Source organism: Centroberyx gerrardi, chromosome 17, assembly GCF_048128805.1.
Source record: "Centroberyx gerrardi isolate f3 chromosome 17, fCenGer3.hap1.cur.20231027, whole genome shotgun sequence".
NCBI classification, from domain to species: Eukaryota; Metazoa; Chordata; class Actinopteri; order Beryciformes; family Berycidae; genus Centroberyx; species Centroberyx gerrardi.
Window position 1 is genome coordinate 26749031 of NC_136013.1, and position 13729 is coordinate 26762759.

The 13729-nt window shown below is 39.7% G+C and overlaps 1 protein-coding gene across 1 annotated transcript in view; it reads left to right on the forward strand.

The window, feature by feature from the left end:
• Window positions 1-690: 690 nt before the first annotated feature.
• LOC139923490 (apoptosis-stimulating of p53 protein 1) overlaps window positions 691-13729 on the forward strand; it is a 55986-nt gene continuing 42947 nt past the window's right edge. Inside the window, exons 1-4 of the mRNA XM_071914267.2 lie at window positions 691-807; window positions 6151-6298; window positions 9606-9713; window positions 11751-11812. Coding sequence (XP_071770368.1) covers window positions 691-807; window positions 6151-6298; window positions 9606-9713; window positions 11751-11812 — 435 coding nt within the window. The remainder of the gene's footprint in view (window positions 808-6150; window positions 6299-9605; window positions 9714-11750; window positions 11813-13729) is intronic.

The following is a 13729-nucleotide window of genomic DNA, read 5'->3' on the forward strand; positions in this document are numbered from 1 at the left end:
TAGACTAGACTAGACTAGACTATATTAGACTAGACTAGACTAGACTATACTAGATTAGATGAAATTTAAATAATCACCAATTGGGTCGTTGCAGCAGCAAATAGTAATAGGATACATGCAATGTTTGGGGAAATTCTGGGGTACATTACTGTCTTTAAGAATTATAAATTATAATAATAATCAAAGCATATTGACTAGCTGTGGTCAGGGAGGAACCTCCGTCATGGACCACACTGATTGGCCGATCTGATTTGCAATAAAAGGACAATATCTGGAAACCGATCAATTGTTCTAAACATGAAAAGAGTCTGGATTCACTCTCTCCCCTCCCATCCTCCTCTCCTCTCCTCCTTGCCCTCTCTCCCTCTCCTCATATTTAGTGAAAGCTGACTCCCCTCCCCTCCTCCCTCACTGACACACACACACTTACACTTGTACTTCCTGGCCTGGCACTCACACACACACTGACACTCACACACCTCACACACACACACACACACACACACACACACACACACACCTAACACACCACTTTCCCTATCTGGCACCTCTGTTTATCTGTCTTTGTCTCTCTCTCTCCCTCTCTGTCTATCTCTCTCACACACAAACATCCACACACACACATACACACACACAGAGTCCTCTTCCTCCGCGTCCGTCCATTGTTTTTTTTTGGTTGCTGGTTCTCCAATGAAGCGTTTCTTTGGGCTGGTTTTGGAGGGGTTGGTCTTTCTGTCTAAGAGCCACAAACTGAATAAAGGCAGGAAACTGAAGCAGAAGCTCAGAGCCGGGAAGACTGAACAACCGGTGAGTGAGAGACACAGACAGAGCGAGAGAGAGAGAGAGAGAGAGAAGAGGGTGTCCTTAAAAAGTCTCAAAAAGTCTTCAATTATCTCAATTTAAGCCCTTTAAAAAGTATGAAAATGTCTTAAATACAGTTCAATTAGAGGTCTTGATTTTTTCACCATGTAATGACAGGTTTACTTTTTTAATCAAGTTTAATTTTGATGCATAAATATATGAATGAAAGAAATATGATGACAGATTCTTTACACTGGGTGATATTTAGTGGAGGCAGAGTTGGAAAGTACGGCAAATTAAGTCAAATGAAGACAAATGTCATGAATTGTGCAGTTTCACTAAAAGATGTGAATGGGATTGGCTGTAGTGTTGGTTTTAGTTTCTTATGTTGTATTACATCACTGCACTTCCAGTTCACAGCAAGTTTGACCCAGATGCAATACATGTTCACTGTTAGATTGCTACAGAACAGAGTTAATACAATATGGCAAACAGGTTTTTGTTTCATTGCATCTGCTGTAAGTACTTAATGTCGTTTAACAATTAAAGTTAAACTGAATGAACAATAAGGCCTCAGAGTAAATGTGATGGTTTGATCATTGATGTGTTGATGTGACAGACAGACAGGGAAAGCTGGACCATCTGTCCCGTTTGAGGTCTCTCTCTCTCTCTCTGTCTCTCTCTCTCCTTCGTCTAGTCGCCTGTTTCTGTCTAACGCCTAAAATAGCTGGAGTCACTCCATTCAGCACCAGAGGCATTTTAGGAAGCCCACACACACACACACACACAAATGATTTTATTTGACGTTTCACATAGGCTACTTTATTTTGTTGTAATTTACACCCTTTTACAAGGCAATTATGTTTGTTTTTCCGGTATTGTAATAATTCACAATTCACTGCTGGTATTCAAGCCGAACATTTGCCATTTTACTCTCCATTACATTCAGGCATATGGGAAAATGTCAGTGTTCTCATACCATTGACATTTCTTTGTAATCCTTTGCACATTATCATTGAATTGGAATTACATGATGATCTGAACAGTTCATGTTTTCGTAGCACTAATGTATTCCTTGGCTAAAACACAGGCCTAAGTGTAGATATTTCAATCCTGGCAATGGTGGAAAGAAAAATGGCCGCCATGGCCACTCCCATTCTGAAAATGTTAAGGGCATCAAAATGTACATGTGTACCAATTATAGGGCTGTGCAAAAAAATCGATACAGCTGAGTATTGCAATATTTTTTTTTTTCCACGATACTGTATCGATTTTCCAGCCCCTCGTAGCGATACATTCAAAAAAATTATTCATGTTTTAAACTGATTTAAAATGTCCTTAAATTTCCCTCAAATCCCTTTGAATTAAATAGTTTTGACTCAATTTGTCCGCTGAGTTATCAATATAATGTGATGAACATATTAGACTACCCAGGTGCAGGGCAGGAATTAATTTATACCACGGCCAAACGGCCAGTGCCGTGGATGCCCCGGAGTGTGGCCGTAATGCCCCTTCTAAAATTAGCTATCCACACGGCCAGTTTGGCATGCCCTGTTTTGAACTGGCCATTGTGCCCAGGTTGTGCCCTTAAAAGAAAGTTGCGGATTTCCTCATTTAAAACTACATGCGACGCAGCAAATAAACAAACTCATGTTTCCCAGAGTCTCCGTCATCACGCTGGACATAAACAGTAGCGCGGGATTTCTCGCACTAACCCAAATATATGTGTAACGTTAATGTAAACATTAACAGCTAATTATTAATTAAACTGAGAGGGAGAGAGAGAAGCCATCGCTAACTGCTAAGCTATCGCTATCTGCTAAGCTAAGTAACTAGCAGATCTGAAAAGCGTGTAAACAACTGTGGGATTAGCGAGAAAGTCGCTAAAAGAAGAGCTATGAGTGCTTGAGCAGAACTAGTGTAAGTTGAAATGTACAGCGGGTAATTAGCCGCTGTAATGAAGAATATAGCAAAATTAACTGGGTTGAGAGCAGCAAAAACGCTGTAGCAGTAGCCTGCATATGAGGCGTTTAGGGAACATCGGTAAATTGTAGCGTCTACCGATAGTCTGCATGAGGCGTTTAGGGGACGTGTAATTTGTAGCTACAGAAAATAACCTGGGTTACAATTACGTTATCGTGTGTTACTGGACATGTAACTAATTTTGCAGTCTGAACCATCTTACATATGTGCTGTATCACACTGCAGCACTTAATTTTTATATTAGGATATTTATTTTGTTGAGGAAAAAGGACTGAAAAAAGGATTTTAATAACCATTGGTTTTGGCCTTGGTGCCCTACATTTTGGCAGCGATGTCCCAATATATTTGTATTTATCAAAGGCCAAAGTGGCCTTGCCCTAAAAATGACTTAATTCCAGGCCTGCAGGTGGTACACAGCAAGTTGTATTTTCAGCTCTATTTTTAAATTTTCAGTAAATTATGTAGAGTATTGCAATGTATCGCAATATGTATCGTATCGCAATGTATCATGATACAATCGTATCATGACCCATGTATCGTGATATGTATCGTATCGTGAGGTCCTTGCCAATACCCAGCCTTAACCAATTATGGTACTTTTAGGCAAATCTGAACAATTTGGCCTCTTTCTAGCCTTTTTGGCCTGGACTATCAATAGAGGACTCTCAGGTGGAGTAGCACACCCTCTGGCAGCAATATTGGAGGTCCTCAGCTCTTGGGCAACAGTGGTTGTGAACAACTGGTTGTGTTTTTAACTAAACCCCAAACCCAAATCTTTGGTGAAGCCTAGGGTACTGAACTGGCCTTCTCCTATTAGCTGGTCTTTGTGCCAGGTGATGTCACCACCTGTTGTTCTCTATAGAGGGTGACATCACAGGGCACAGAGACCAGCCAATAGCAGAAGGCCAATTTCTTCCTGTGCTGTTTTTCACTGGGAACTAATCATTTCATCACTGATAAATCTGATTAATTTTGTGTTGTTCAGCTTGTTAGCTAGCTAACCATAGTATATGATTCTCTAACTATCACTGTCCTATGTTAACACATCTGATTTACACACTGGCTATTGAGTAGAAGCTAACGTTAGTGGCTAGTAGCTGCATGTTAACATCAGTTGGTTTGATAAATTTGCCTGCTGGCATGTTAGCTAGCAACAAAGCCAAAAAGTTTGTTCAGGTTAAAGTTGCAGCAGGCAAGATTTGTATGTAAAAATCCAGCCGTCTTATGAGTCTAAATCACTATGAGGCTGCAACAGAGAGGAGCGTCCCAGATCCATCATTGAGACTCTGTAGAGTCATCTTATTTGCCCAAATGAAACTGCAGTATCAGGTGTAGACACTGATGGAAAATCTCTTCCACACAGAAAGTGACAAATCCAAACTGTCTCCTAAACAGCAGTGAGCAGCGCTCCGTCCAGAGAAAGCTGGACTCACCAACATTAGATCTTTTCCTCTCTCGTCCCTTTGGTATCTTATCGTATATCGTATAAATCATCACAGACCAGCTGGTTTGGTAAACATGAACATACTGTGTGAGGTTTACTGACGTCACTTTACAGGATTTGCGGCTTTTGAAGACTGTTTACATGTTCATAGTAGCCTAACCTAAATTTGGAAACAAATGCTCCTTATCCGACTATTCACTTGTAATGTTACTGAATGGATCTACACCCACACCATATCTCTGTTTCTAGCCTGGGTGTTATATATTTAGCCATTATTTTGGAACGGCCAATTCTCCAGTGGGCTTCTGTGACAGTGCCAGCTGTGGTTACTGGGAGATTTGTGACGCAACTGCAAATAGCTGTTTTAGGGAATGTATCTGACTCAAATGAAGGAACCACTCGGAACGATGCGATTGGATAAAATGCATTTCTGCCAACAGTCATTTGCAAGAAATCATGTTAAACTGAAACATTACAGCTCCACCATGATTTGTCACAGACTTTGAATGATCTGTGGACAAGCAAAACCCCGATTGTGTGTGTGTGTGTGTGTGTATGTGTGTGTGTGTGAGGTTTTGTTTTTGTGTGTGTGTGCGTGTGTGTTTGTGTGTGTGTGTGATATAGACCTGGGCGATTTACCCTGTATAAAATGTGTTTGTATATGTGTTTGTATATGTATCTGTGTGTGTGTGAGGGAGAAAAGGTGACATTGAGATTAAAAGTGTGTGTGTGTGTGTGTGTGTGTGTGCTCCTATCCCAGATTACTCTAAATTTATCTTTCAACCGCCGACTGACTGTCTGACATGACATCACAAATGACATCACCAGTGACATCACAGGATGTCCATTTCTGATTGCTATTTTAATCTTTTGGCTGCAGGTTCCAGAGGATTTAACAACAAAATGATTTCCAGTTTGGGGGGAAACATTTTCCTAACTAGCCAATAATTGAAATACTTAGATTAAGATTTAAATACTTTTCTAATACTTTTTCAAGGATATTAATACTTCATACACTGAGGTCTCATATTGTATTATATACTATGCTATGCTATACTATTATATACTATGCTATGCTATACTATAGTGCACTATATGCTATACTGTACTATAGTGTATACTACATTGTACTATATACTATACTGTACTCTCCTATCATATCCTATCCTATCCTATACTATACTTTACTACACATACGATACGATACTATACTATACTATACTTTACTATACTATACAGTATGCTGTTAACGTACAGTAACAGCATTTTGTATTGGAATGCAACATGTGTGTGGACCCAAATTAGACACACAAGTGTTTTGAAAATGACTTTTAATAGAGTAGATGTGAAGTTTTTCAAATTTTGCAGATCTCTATCAGTCTCAATTTTTCTTTCTATGTTTGTTATAAGTAGATTACTCTGTGCTGTGACTAGAGCCTTGTGTGTGTGTGTGTGTGAGTGTGTAGATGACCAGCAATTGATGACTAATTAAAGCTGTAATCAGGCCATGCATTGTTTAGTCAGATGGATGGGTACATCCCTCTTTTATAGTGCTATTATCAGTAGCTGTTGATTAAGGCAGTACCAGAGTTCTCATTGGCCTCCTTTGCACCTGACATTAACATGTGTCTTGTTAATGTTGATGTTAATGTTAATGTTAACGTTAATGTTAATATTAATATTAATGTTAATGTATCCTGATTGTGTCTAGAACTAGCTGGATTACATTTACATCTGACATGAAACTCCATCTCTGTATACATATTGAAATTGGCTTTCTCTTTCCCTTGCCAAAACACAGATTGCTGCAGACCACCTCCTCTCGTAATATTTATGTCTTTTAAAACTGATCTATCTGAATCTGGGTGTACTAGTTGCTGGTTATTGTAGAGTATTTAACCCTTTTGTTCCCACGGTTGCAGGTGATCCTGACGGTTTACCTCAATGACAGCCAGCAGATGCTCACCGAGGTCCCGGTTACCCCGGCAACCAGAGTGATTGACGTGGTGGAGTACTGTAAGGAGGCGGGCGAGGGGGAGTGTCACCTAGCTGAAGTATGGAGTGGGCATGGTGAGTCTATCTATCTATCTATCTATCTATCTATCTATCTATCACACACACACACATACACACACACACGCCACTATCCAATACTAATGTAATTACCAGTGACAATCTGTCTCGTGAGCATTAGAGTATTTACATGATTGCAATCTGGAATTCTATCACAGGATAATCACAGTGTAACTCTGGCCTAAATCGCCTGCTTTAAAGCTAATTATAAAGAAAGATGGAGTTATATCATGTCTGCAGCTTGAGAAATCAATAGAGCGGGCCAAACTGCCTGTAGTCCACGTACGATTAAATAGACCAGTCCATCACATGCACACCCTCAAAGCTACCGTGCCCATTAAATTGTGGCCTAGATTCTTTTATGTACGGTTGTTAAAGCAGTGATCCACATAACAACACACTGTGTATGGGTCGTATTGTGGTGTGAGGGGTCAGGCTATGGGCTATAAATGGTTTTAATACTGGAGAGTCTTAGTGGTTCACGCTGGAAGGCAGCACTTTAAATGTGGTGTTATGGACGGTATTGTGTTAAAGTGTTGCTCTGTGAAGAGAGGCCATGCCTCAAGGCTGCAACTCATGACGCACGTGTGTGTGTGTGTGTGTGTGTGTGTGTGTGAGAGTGTGAGTGTGTGTGAGTAACAGACCGATAGGCCATATTCTTTATCTGTGTGTTATCTATATTGGATTGATGAGTTTTATGGCTTTGTTTTGTTGTGAGAATATTGTTATTGGGTATAGTATTCTTTGACTTTTCTTTATAAAGATATTCTGTGGCATTTCTGTTTTATTAGATAATGTACAGTGGGGAGAAACAGGACAGATAAGAATAAGAATAAGAAACCATATGTGTGCTGTACTGCCCCTCTGCATTGTATATAAGTGTGGTGGCCTGCACAAACCCTTCACATGGTGAAAATTTGTGATATGTTGATTTTGAGTTTTTTAATCTGTTATGTGTCTAAAAGTAAAAAGTGAGAAAAATGGCTTTAAACATTCCAAAACATTCAATTTTCTCCAGTGGCATTCCACCAAGTCAGTCTACAGGAGAGTGTAAGGAAAAAACACATCAGCACTGAAAATAAATCCAATATGATTTGTTTACCTCGTTTATTTTACGTACTTGATCAGCGATCTGAGATCATAGGATTGTCTTCAGTGTGTGTCTGTGGATGTCCTTTACACCCAGCAATGCATTCTGGGAGCGCCGCGGTGCGTTTCGAGAGACGGCGCGTGACGTTGGCCGCTCCACATTTGCATATTGTTGAGGTCTAGGCTAGTTTATGCAAATCAGGGGCGTCCAGCGCGACTCGCCGCCTCTGGAAACTCCCGAAAACTCGTGTACAAACTTTTAAACTAGCCGTTGTCGATGTAAAATGAAGACAGACTCAACAACTGCACGGCTGATTTCAGAAATGTTTTCAGAAACACATTTCGGTGAACTATTTTCGTAATATAAGAGCAAGTTTCCAAACGAGCCGCCATGTTTTTCCACTTTGAAAGCGTTCGTCCAATCAGGTGCAGCCAGGAAATGTTTATTTGTTGGTCTGTAGTTCAGTCTGTAGATAGAGGGGCACGCCCATCCCTCGCGTGAAATGACGACCCTGTGGAAACAACGCGATATCACATATACCACCATAACTGTGTAGGTCTTGACGCCATATCTCACGTGACTTTCAACAATGGGTAGTGTGGAGGAAATTACACTATTATACTATTCTATATGTCTTTAATATCTGTACTGTACACTCTTTGTATTATTATGAGAGCTCATCTCTGTGTGGAAATTTACAAACTGCTGTTCAGCACATCTCTCATGCCTTTGACCTGACCTGAGACAGATAAGACAGTGGCTAGTTGAATTGATCCTTGTTTGCACTGGAAATCTTTTATCTCCGGAACCTGGCCATTCTATTCATCATGTATCAAGCATGATACCATTTCTCAGTTGAATGCTGTCTCTGTCTTCAATTTTCCATTCTCCACCAGTTTGAGATAAACAAAGGTTCTGACCAGAGAAGGCCTTGAGTGTCCGGTTGGAACTGGATTTTGTCTTGCACAGATGCACCTTAATCATAGAATGTTTCAAGTATAAGAATGTGCCGGACTTCTCATGACTCAGCTGTTTCTACTACATGATTATAAGAAGGGTGGACAAAGCTCATTGTTTCACTCTTTGTCTCACACACTCGTTGGATGGGCATTGCGTCTTGCTTGCAAGCAATAAAGATAACAGAAGGACAACTTCTCATCTCCAAGTCTCTTTATTACAGAGAACTTCCACCACAGGTAGTCAGTTAGTCAGTCAGTCAGTCAGCTACTTTCAGTCTTCTAGGCAGGTCCCAGAGGCCCGGCAAAAAAAACAATGCAATGAAAAGCAATGAAATCATAGTAAGGAACATAAAAACAAGGCAAGACACATAAAATAAAACCATAAAAGGGAGTCTATAAAATGTTTATATTCTATGTTGCAAATTGTATTTCTATGTTAATTCTATGTTGCAAGTCTATAAAAAGTGATTTAAAAGATGGTACAGGTTCAGCCAGCACAAGATGATAGATAGAGAGAGAAGATGACATGCAACTGTCTAGTTATTTTAGATAAGCAGTGAATTTGTTGTCGTAAATTTACACATATTTGTATATCAATAACTAACTAATGGTCTCTCCATGCTTTATGGCAGTGGTTCTCAACGTGGGGTCTAGGGGCCATCAGGGGTCCTTGAGGGGGTTCCAGGGGGTCCCCAGCAAATTGATGAATTGTTAAACTTCAGCATTATTTCATTTACAAGAAGTTAACACAATTAGAGAATGTAGAAGAATGACTGTTTTGATCATAGTTTCTCTGTTATCTCTCTACCTACAATACAGATAGTCATGGAATTCTGGACAAAATCATATCTAACAATAAAAATATTCTCAGATTTGTGAGACAAAATCTCATCAAATGGGGGTCCGTGGCTCTAATGTGGACTAAACTAGGGGTTCTTGATGTGAAAAAGGTTGAGAAACACTGCTTTATGGGATAGGGAAAAAAAATCATATTTCTACTATACAAATTTGTGTCTATTTTTCTCAAATTTTTGCTTTTTCTTCATGTAAAATACTAAATAGTTTTCAGCCTATTGTACTCCTCTGATAATCAAATTGAACAAGCTGAAAAGGGGAAATCATTCTTTGGTTGATCTGTTCACCACTGGTCTAGATGAACTAACTGTGTAGTACTTTTCTGTCATTTAGCACCATTGCCTCACATAGTGAGCGGGATCCTTTGGCTAACTCTGTCTGTCCCTCCTTCTCCTGTCAGAGCGCATTCTGCCTCAGGAGTTGTTGCTGCTGGATCTCCTCCAGCAGTGGGGAGCCAGGAGGCCGGAGGTCAGCTTCTACCTCAGACACCACCCCTCCCGGGCACAAGGTACAGCAAAACAAACACACTGACACTAACATATATACATACTGTACAGGGTAAAGTCCCTAAATCCTGATATCATTTTCCACCAAAACTTACAAACCTGCTTATATAAATAGACTAAATTGATAGGGACGAAGTGGAGCAATGACTAATGACTGACTAGATATTATTATTTTGTCAATGTGATACATTATTAGACATATGTCACCAAACTATCAGCTTAGAGGGAACATTGGTCCTGAATGCTCCCTGATGTGATTTTCTCTCTCTCTTTTCTCTCAATATTTGGCTTCCAAATAAAATTCTGGTGATTTTGCTTGATCTATACTCTCCATTATAATGATAAAAACTATAAAATCAAGTTTGGACTCACTTAAACTATAATGGTGAGTGCCACATCTTAACATACCCAATTGATGCCGTATACACACACACACACACACACACACACACACACACGCACACACACACACACAATGGCTTTTTTCTCAGGGATGGGAATCAAGGTATATACACAAAAAACACTGAGACACATAAACACACAGAGCCAGTGGTGTGTAGGAGGCTGAGGGGTGAGCTAAGGTCAGTGGCTAGGTCAGTAATTAGCCAGATAAGATGATTAGAGTTACGTAACAAGGACAGGACAACACTGAGAGGAACGAAGGGAGGGGGGGGGGGGGGGGGGGGAGCTGTGCTTGGTCTGCAATGCAAGATAATATCCCGCCAAAAAAGCTATTTGAATCGATTCAATTTCATTTTGTGCCTTACAAATTAAATTTTTAAATTCACTCATTCAAAAAGTTAATTTTTTGAATGCAACTGTTCAATATGAGCATGAGAACTTCGTGAGATTCAAATACAATTTCTTTTCCATAGTTGTCCAATACACAAGCTACTTATGAGTCCATATACCTTTTTTTTTTTTTTTTTACAAGCCCTGGTTTGCTTGTAATTGGTCAGTGTGATCCTAAAGGAACCAAATACAAAAACTGCAACAAAGTCAACTTTTCCACTATGGTTCAGATCAAAGAAAACAAACTGTAGGTGTGATCGCACCCTAAAAAAAAGCATGTTTTTTAAAAGTGTTTTAAGCTAGTAAGGCAAGTATTTAGCAGTAAAATTTGAGGAAAAACCATAAGACAAGCAATTGGGTTGAATATAAAATACAGGGACTATTTTATAAATTTTAAATACATTTGAATGTAAGGTACTATTTTAACTGCTCTATTGAATGCAAGTACTGTTTTACTCACTCACTGAATATAAGGTGTTATTTTAACTGTCCTATTGAATATAAGGCACTATTTTAAGTGCTCCATTGACTGGAGGCGGAACTTGTAGTCGTCTGGGATTAGACCAGACTGAACCAGTCTGGTCTTAGTAGCATTAAAACCGCAATGCTATTTATAGACGACACAGAGAGAGAGAGAGAGAGAGAGAGAGAGAGAGAGATAAAGTTAGATAGAAATATAGATAGAGAGAGAGGGACACTATATGAATAATCCACATTTCATTCACACCCATAAGTAAAAATTTGTCTGATCTAGCATCTAAGCCCATGCAGCATTCCTCTTCTGATCAACAAGATGCACTGCCAGACTGAGAACGTTCTCTCACAGGAAATGCAATATATTTAATAATCATGTGTTAGAAACTTAACATATACTTAACATATTGCAGCATCTCATCTTCTGTATTTCACCGCTGTTACAGTAAGCAAGCTAGAATGTATGAAGTAGAACTATGAATGAAAAGAATGAAAATATTATTATAAGAATTACAGTGATGTAAGTGAAATGACAGCAGTAGAACATGCTGAGGCAAAATAATGAATATGAAAAATATGAAAATATGCTGTATGGTAGTAAATGGGAAAACTAGATAACAATATGAGAATATGAAGAAAAGCATGAATTTGCAGCATGTAAACAGTGCAACAGAAAGGAGAGAGAATCCGTAGGGCCCAACTGACTCTGGTCCACTTTAATATTTTATTTCAATATTTCTATTCATATTTTGTCATTGTTCATTGATATGCAGGCAGTCAGCAGCCTTTGGAGCAGAGCCGAGCCACTGAAGGAACGGAGCTAGCTAATGACAAGGTGGGAATGCACACACACACGCACACACACACACACACACACACACACACACACACAATGGGCTGGGCTGGACTGAGGCTGCAGGACAGAGCGTGTTCTGCATCCTGATTCAGTTTAATATCCAAGATCTACTGCATATGTTATGAGTGACTATAATGCATACTGCAAGATATGATCCTATTGTTGATCTGGTTGCTGTCTGTACAAACATTTGCATGGACTGAAGGAATGATTTTTTTTAATTTTCCCAATATTCCCAACACCTCTGATACTGGTTTTGTCAATGAACAGCAGTGTTTATTAAGGTTAGATCAATATATCGGGCAGATGTTGGTCTTTTTTTAAAAATCTTATCTGGTCCAGTCAGTTTTGTCCACTTCTAATATGATGAATATGATGCATTTTGATTGATTACATGTTTATGCTAGAATTGATCAGTACTATATGGTCTAAATGCTGTTTCTGAGGCTTTTCCACCCTGACAAGAGTCAAATTCTGGGGGGAAACGCTGCACTACATGTAATTTGGGGGAATTTGGGCATGAAAATGATTTAAATAAATGGAAAATTGGAACAAAATATCAGCTATGGACATCGGTATTGGTCTTCAAAAGCCGTATTGGTTCAACCCTGAACTTTACCAAGCCTCAGACAAACTGACCCAGTATCAGCCCTTAAAGCGGCGTATACAAGAGGTCTTTGGTTGTATATTTGTAAGCTGATGGTTGTAATATTTGGCATACTTTAACATGTTTGCAGGTATAGTGTTAGAAGCTTACAAATTAGCAATTCAGTCAGCCAGACGATGCCGTTTATAGCCTTAAATATCTTTAAACCAGGTTCATTTAACATCACTTAATTTAGTGGATGCAAATAAAGCATTTAAAATGTGTTTGTGTATGCGTGTGTGTGAGTGTGTGTGTGTGTGTGTGTGTGTGTGTACATGTACATGTGTGTTTGTGTATATGAATGTGTCTGTGTGTGTGTGTGTGTGTGTGTAGTCTAGCGGATTAGTCCGGGGATTAGTGACAGTGATGATTATAGTTCTCTACCAGCAAGAACCATGTGACACACACACACACACACACACACACACACACACACACACAGAAATATATAAACACATATACACAGATACATACACAGAGGTGTAAATAGACGTAAATAGAGTAGTAGCCTGTCTGTCTCTAGCTAATTATCGAGCTAACCGTTGTCATTTTTATTTTTGCTAGCTTGATTCATCCTGTTATCGTCGGTTGTAAAAAAAACAATAATGAGTCATACAGTGAAAAGAGAAAAGAGAAGCTGACCTCATGCTAGCAGGCTATTACTTTAATCACTAATAGCTATTTTGGACAGTGTTAGCTGTTTAACCGTGGGATAGACGCTAGCTTTGTCGTGTTGGTTAGGCCTTGGTTAGCCTGTCACCCGGTGTGTTTGTGTGTATGTGTGTGTGTGTGTGTGTGTGTGTGTGTGTTGGTCAGTCTGCTGGTTAGTCAGCCGGTCGGCCAGTCACCCAAAGTGTGTGTGTGTGTGTGTGCGTGTGTGTGAGTGTCGGTCAGTCAGTGAAGGTAGGATTAGCTTGGTCCCATGACATAACCAGGCTAAGAGGATTGTTAGCTAGCCAAACAGCTCCTCCTCCTCCTCCTCTTCTTCTTCTTCCTCCTCCTCCTCCTCCTCCTCCTCCTCTCACCTCACTCCCTCCATTACACTTGTCTACAAGTCTTTCTCTTTTTATCCGTCTTCTACCCTCCGTTTTTCCTCCGTTTCTGTTGGTTTAAAGCAAAAAACAAAGAGTTCAGGGCAAGACCGGAGCAAGAGGGTGAGTTCTGGAAGTGTGTTTCTTTTTCCTTTTCGAGATGTGTGTGTGTGTAGGTGTGTGTGTGTGTGTGTGTCTGTGTGTTTATGTGTGTGTGTG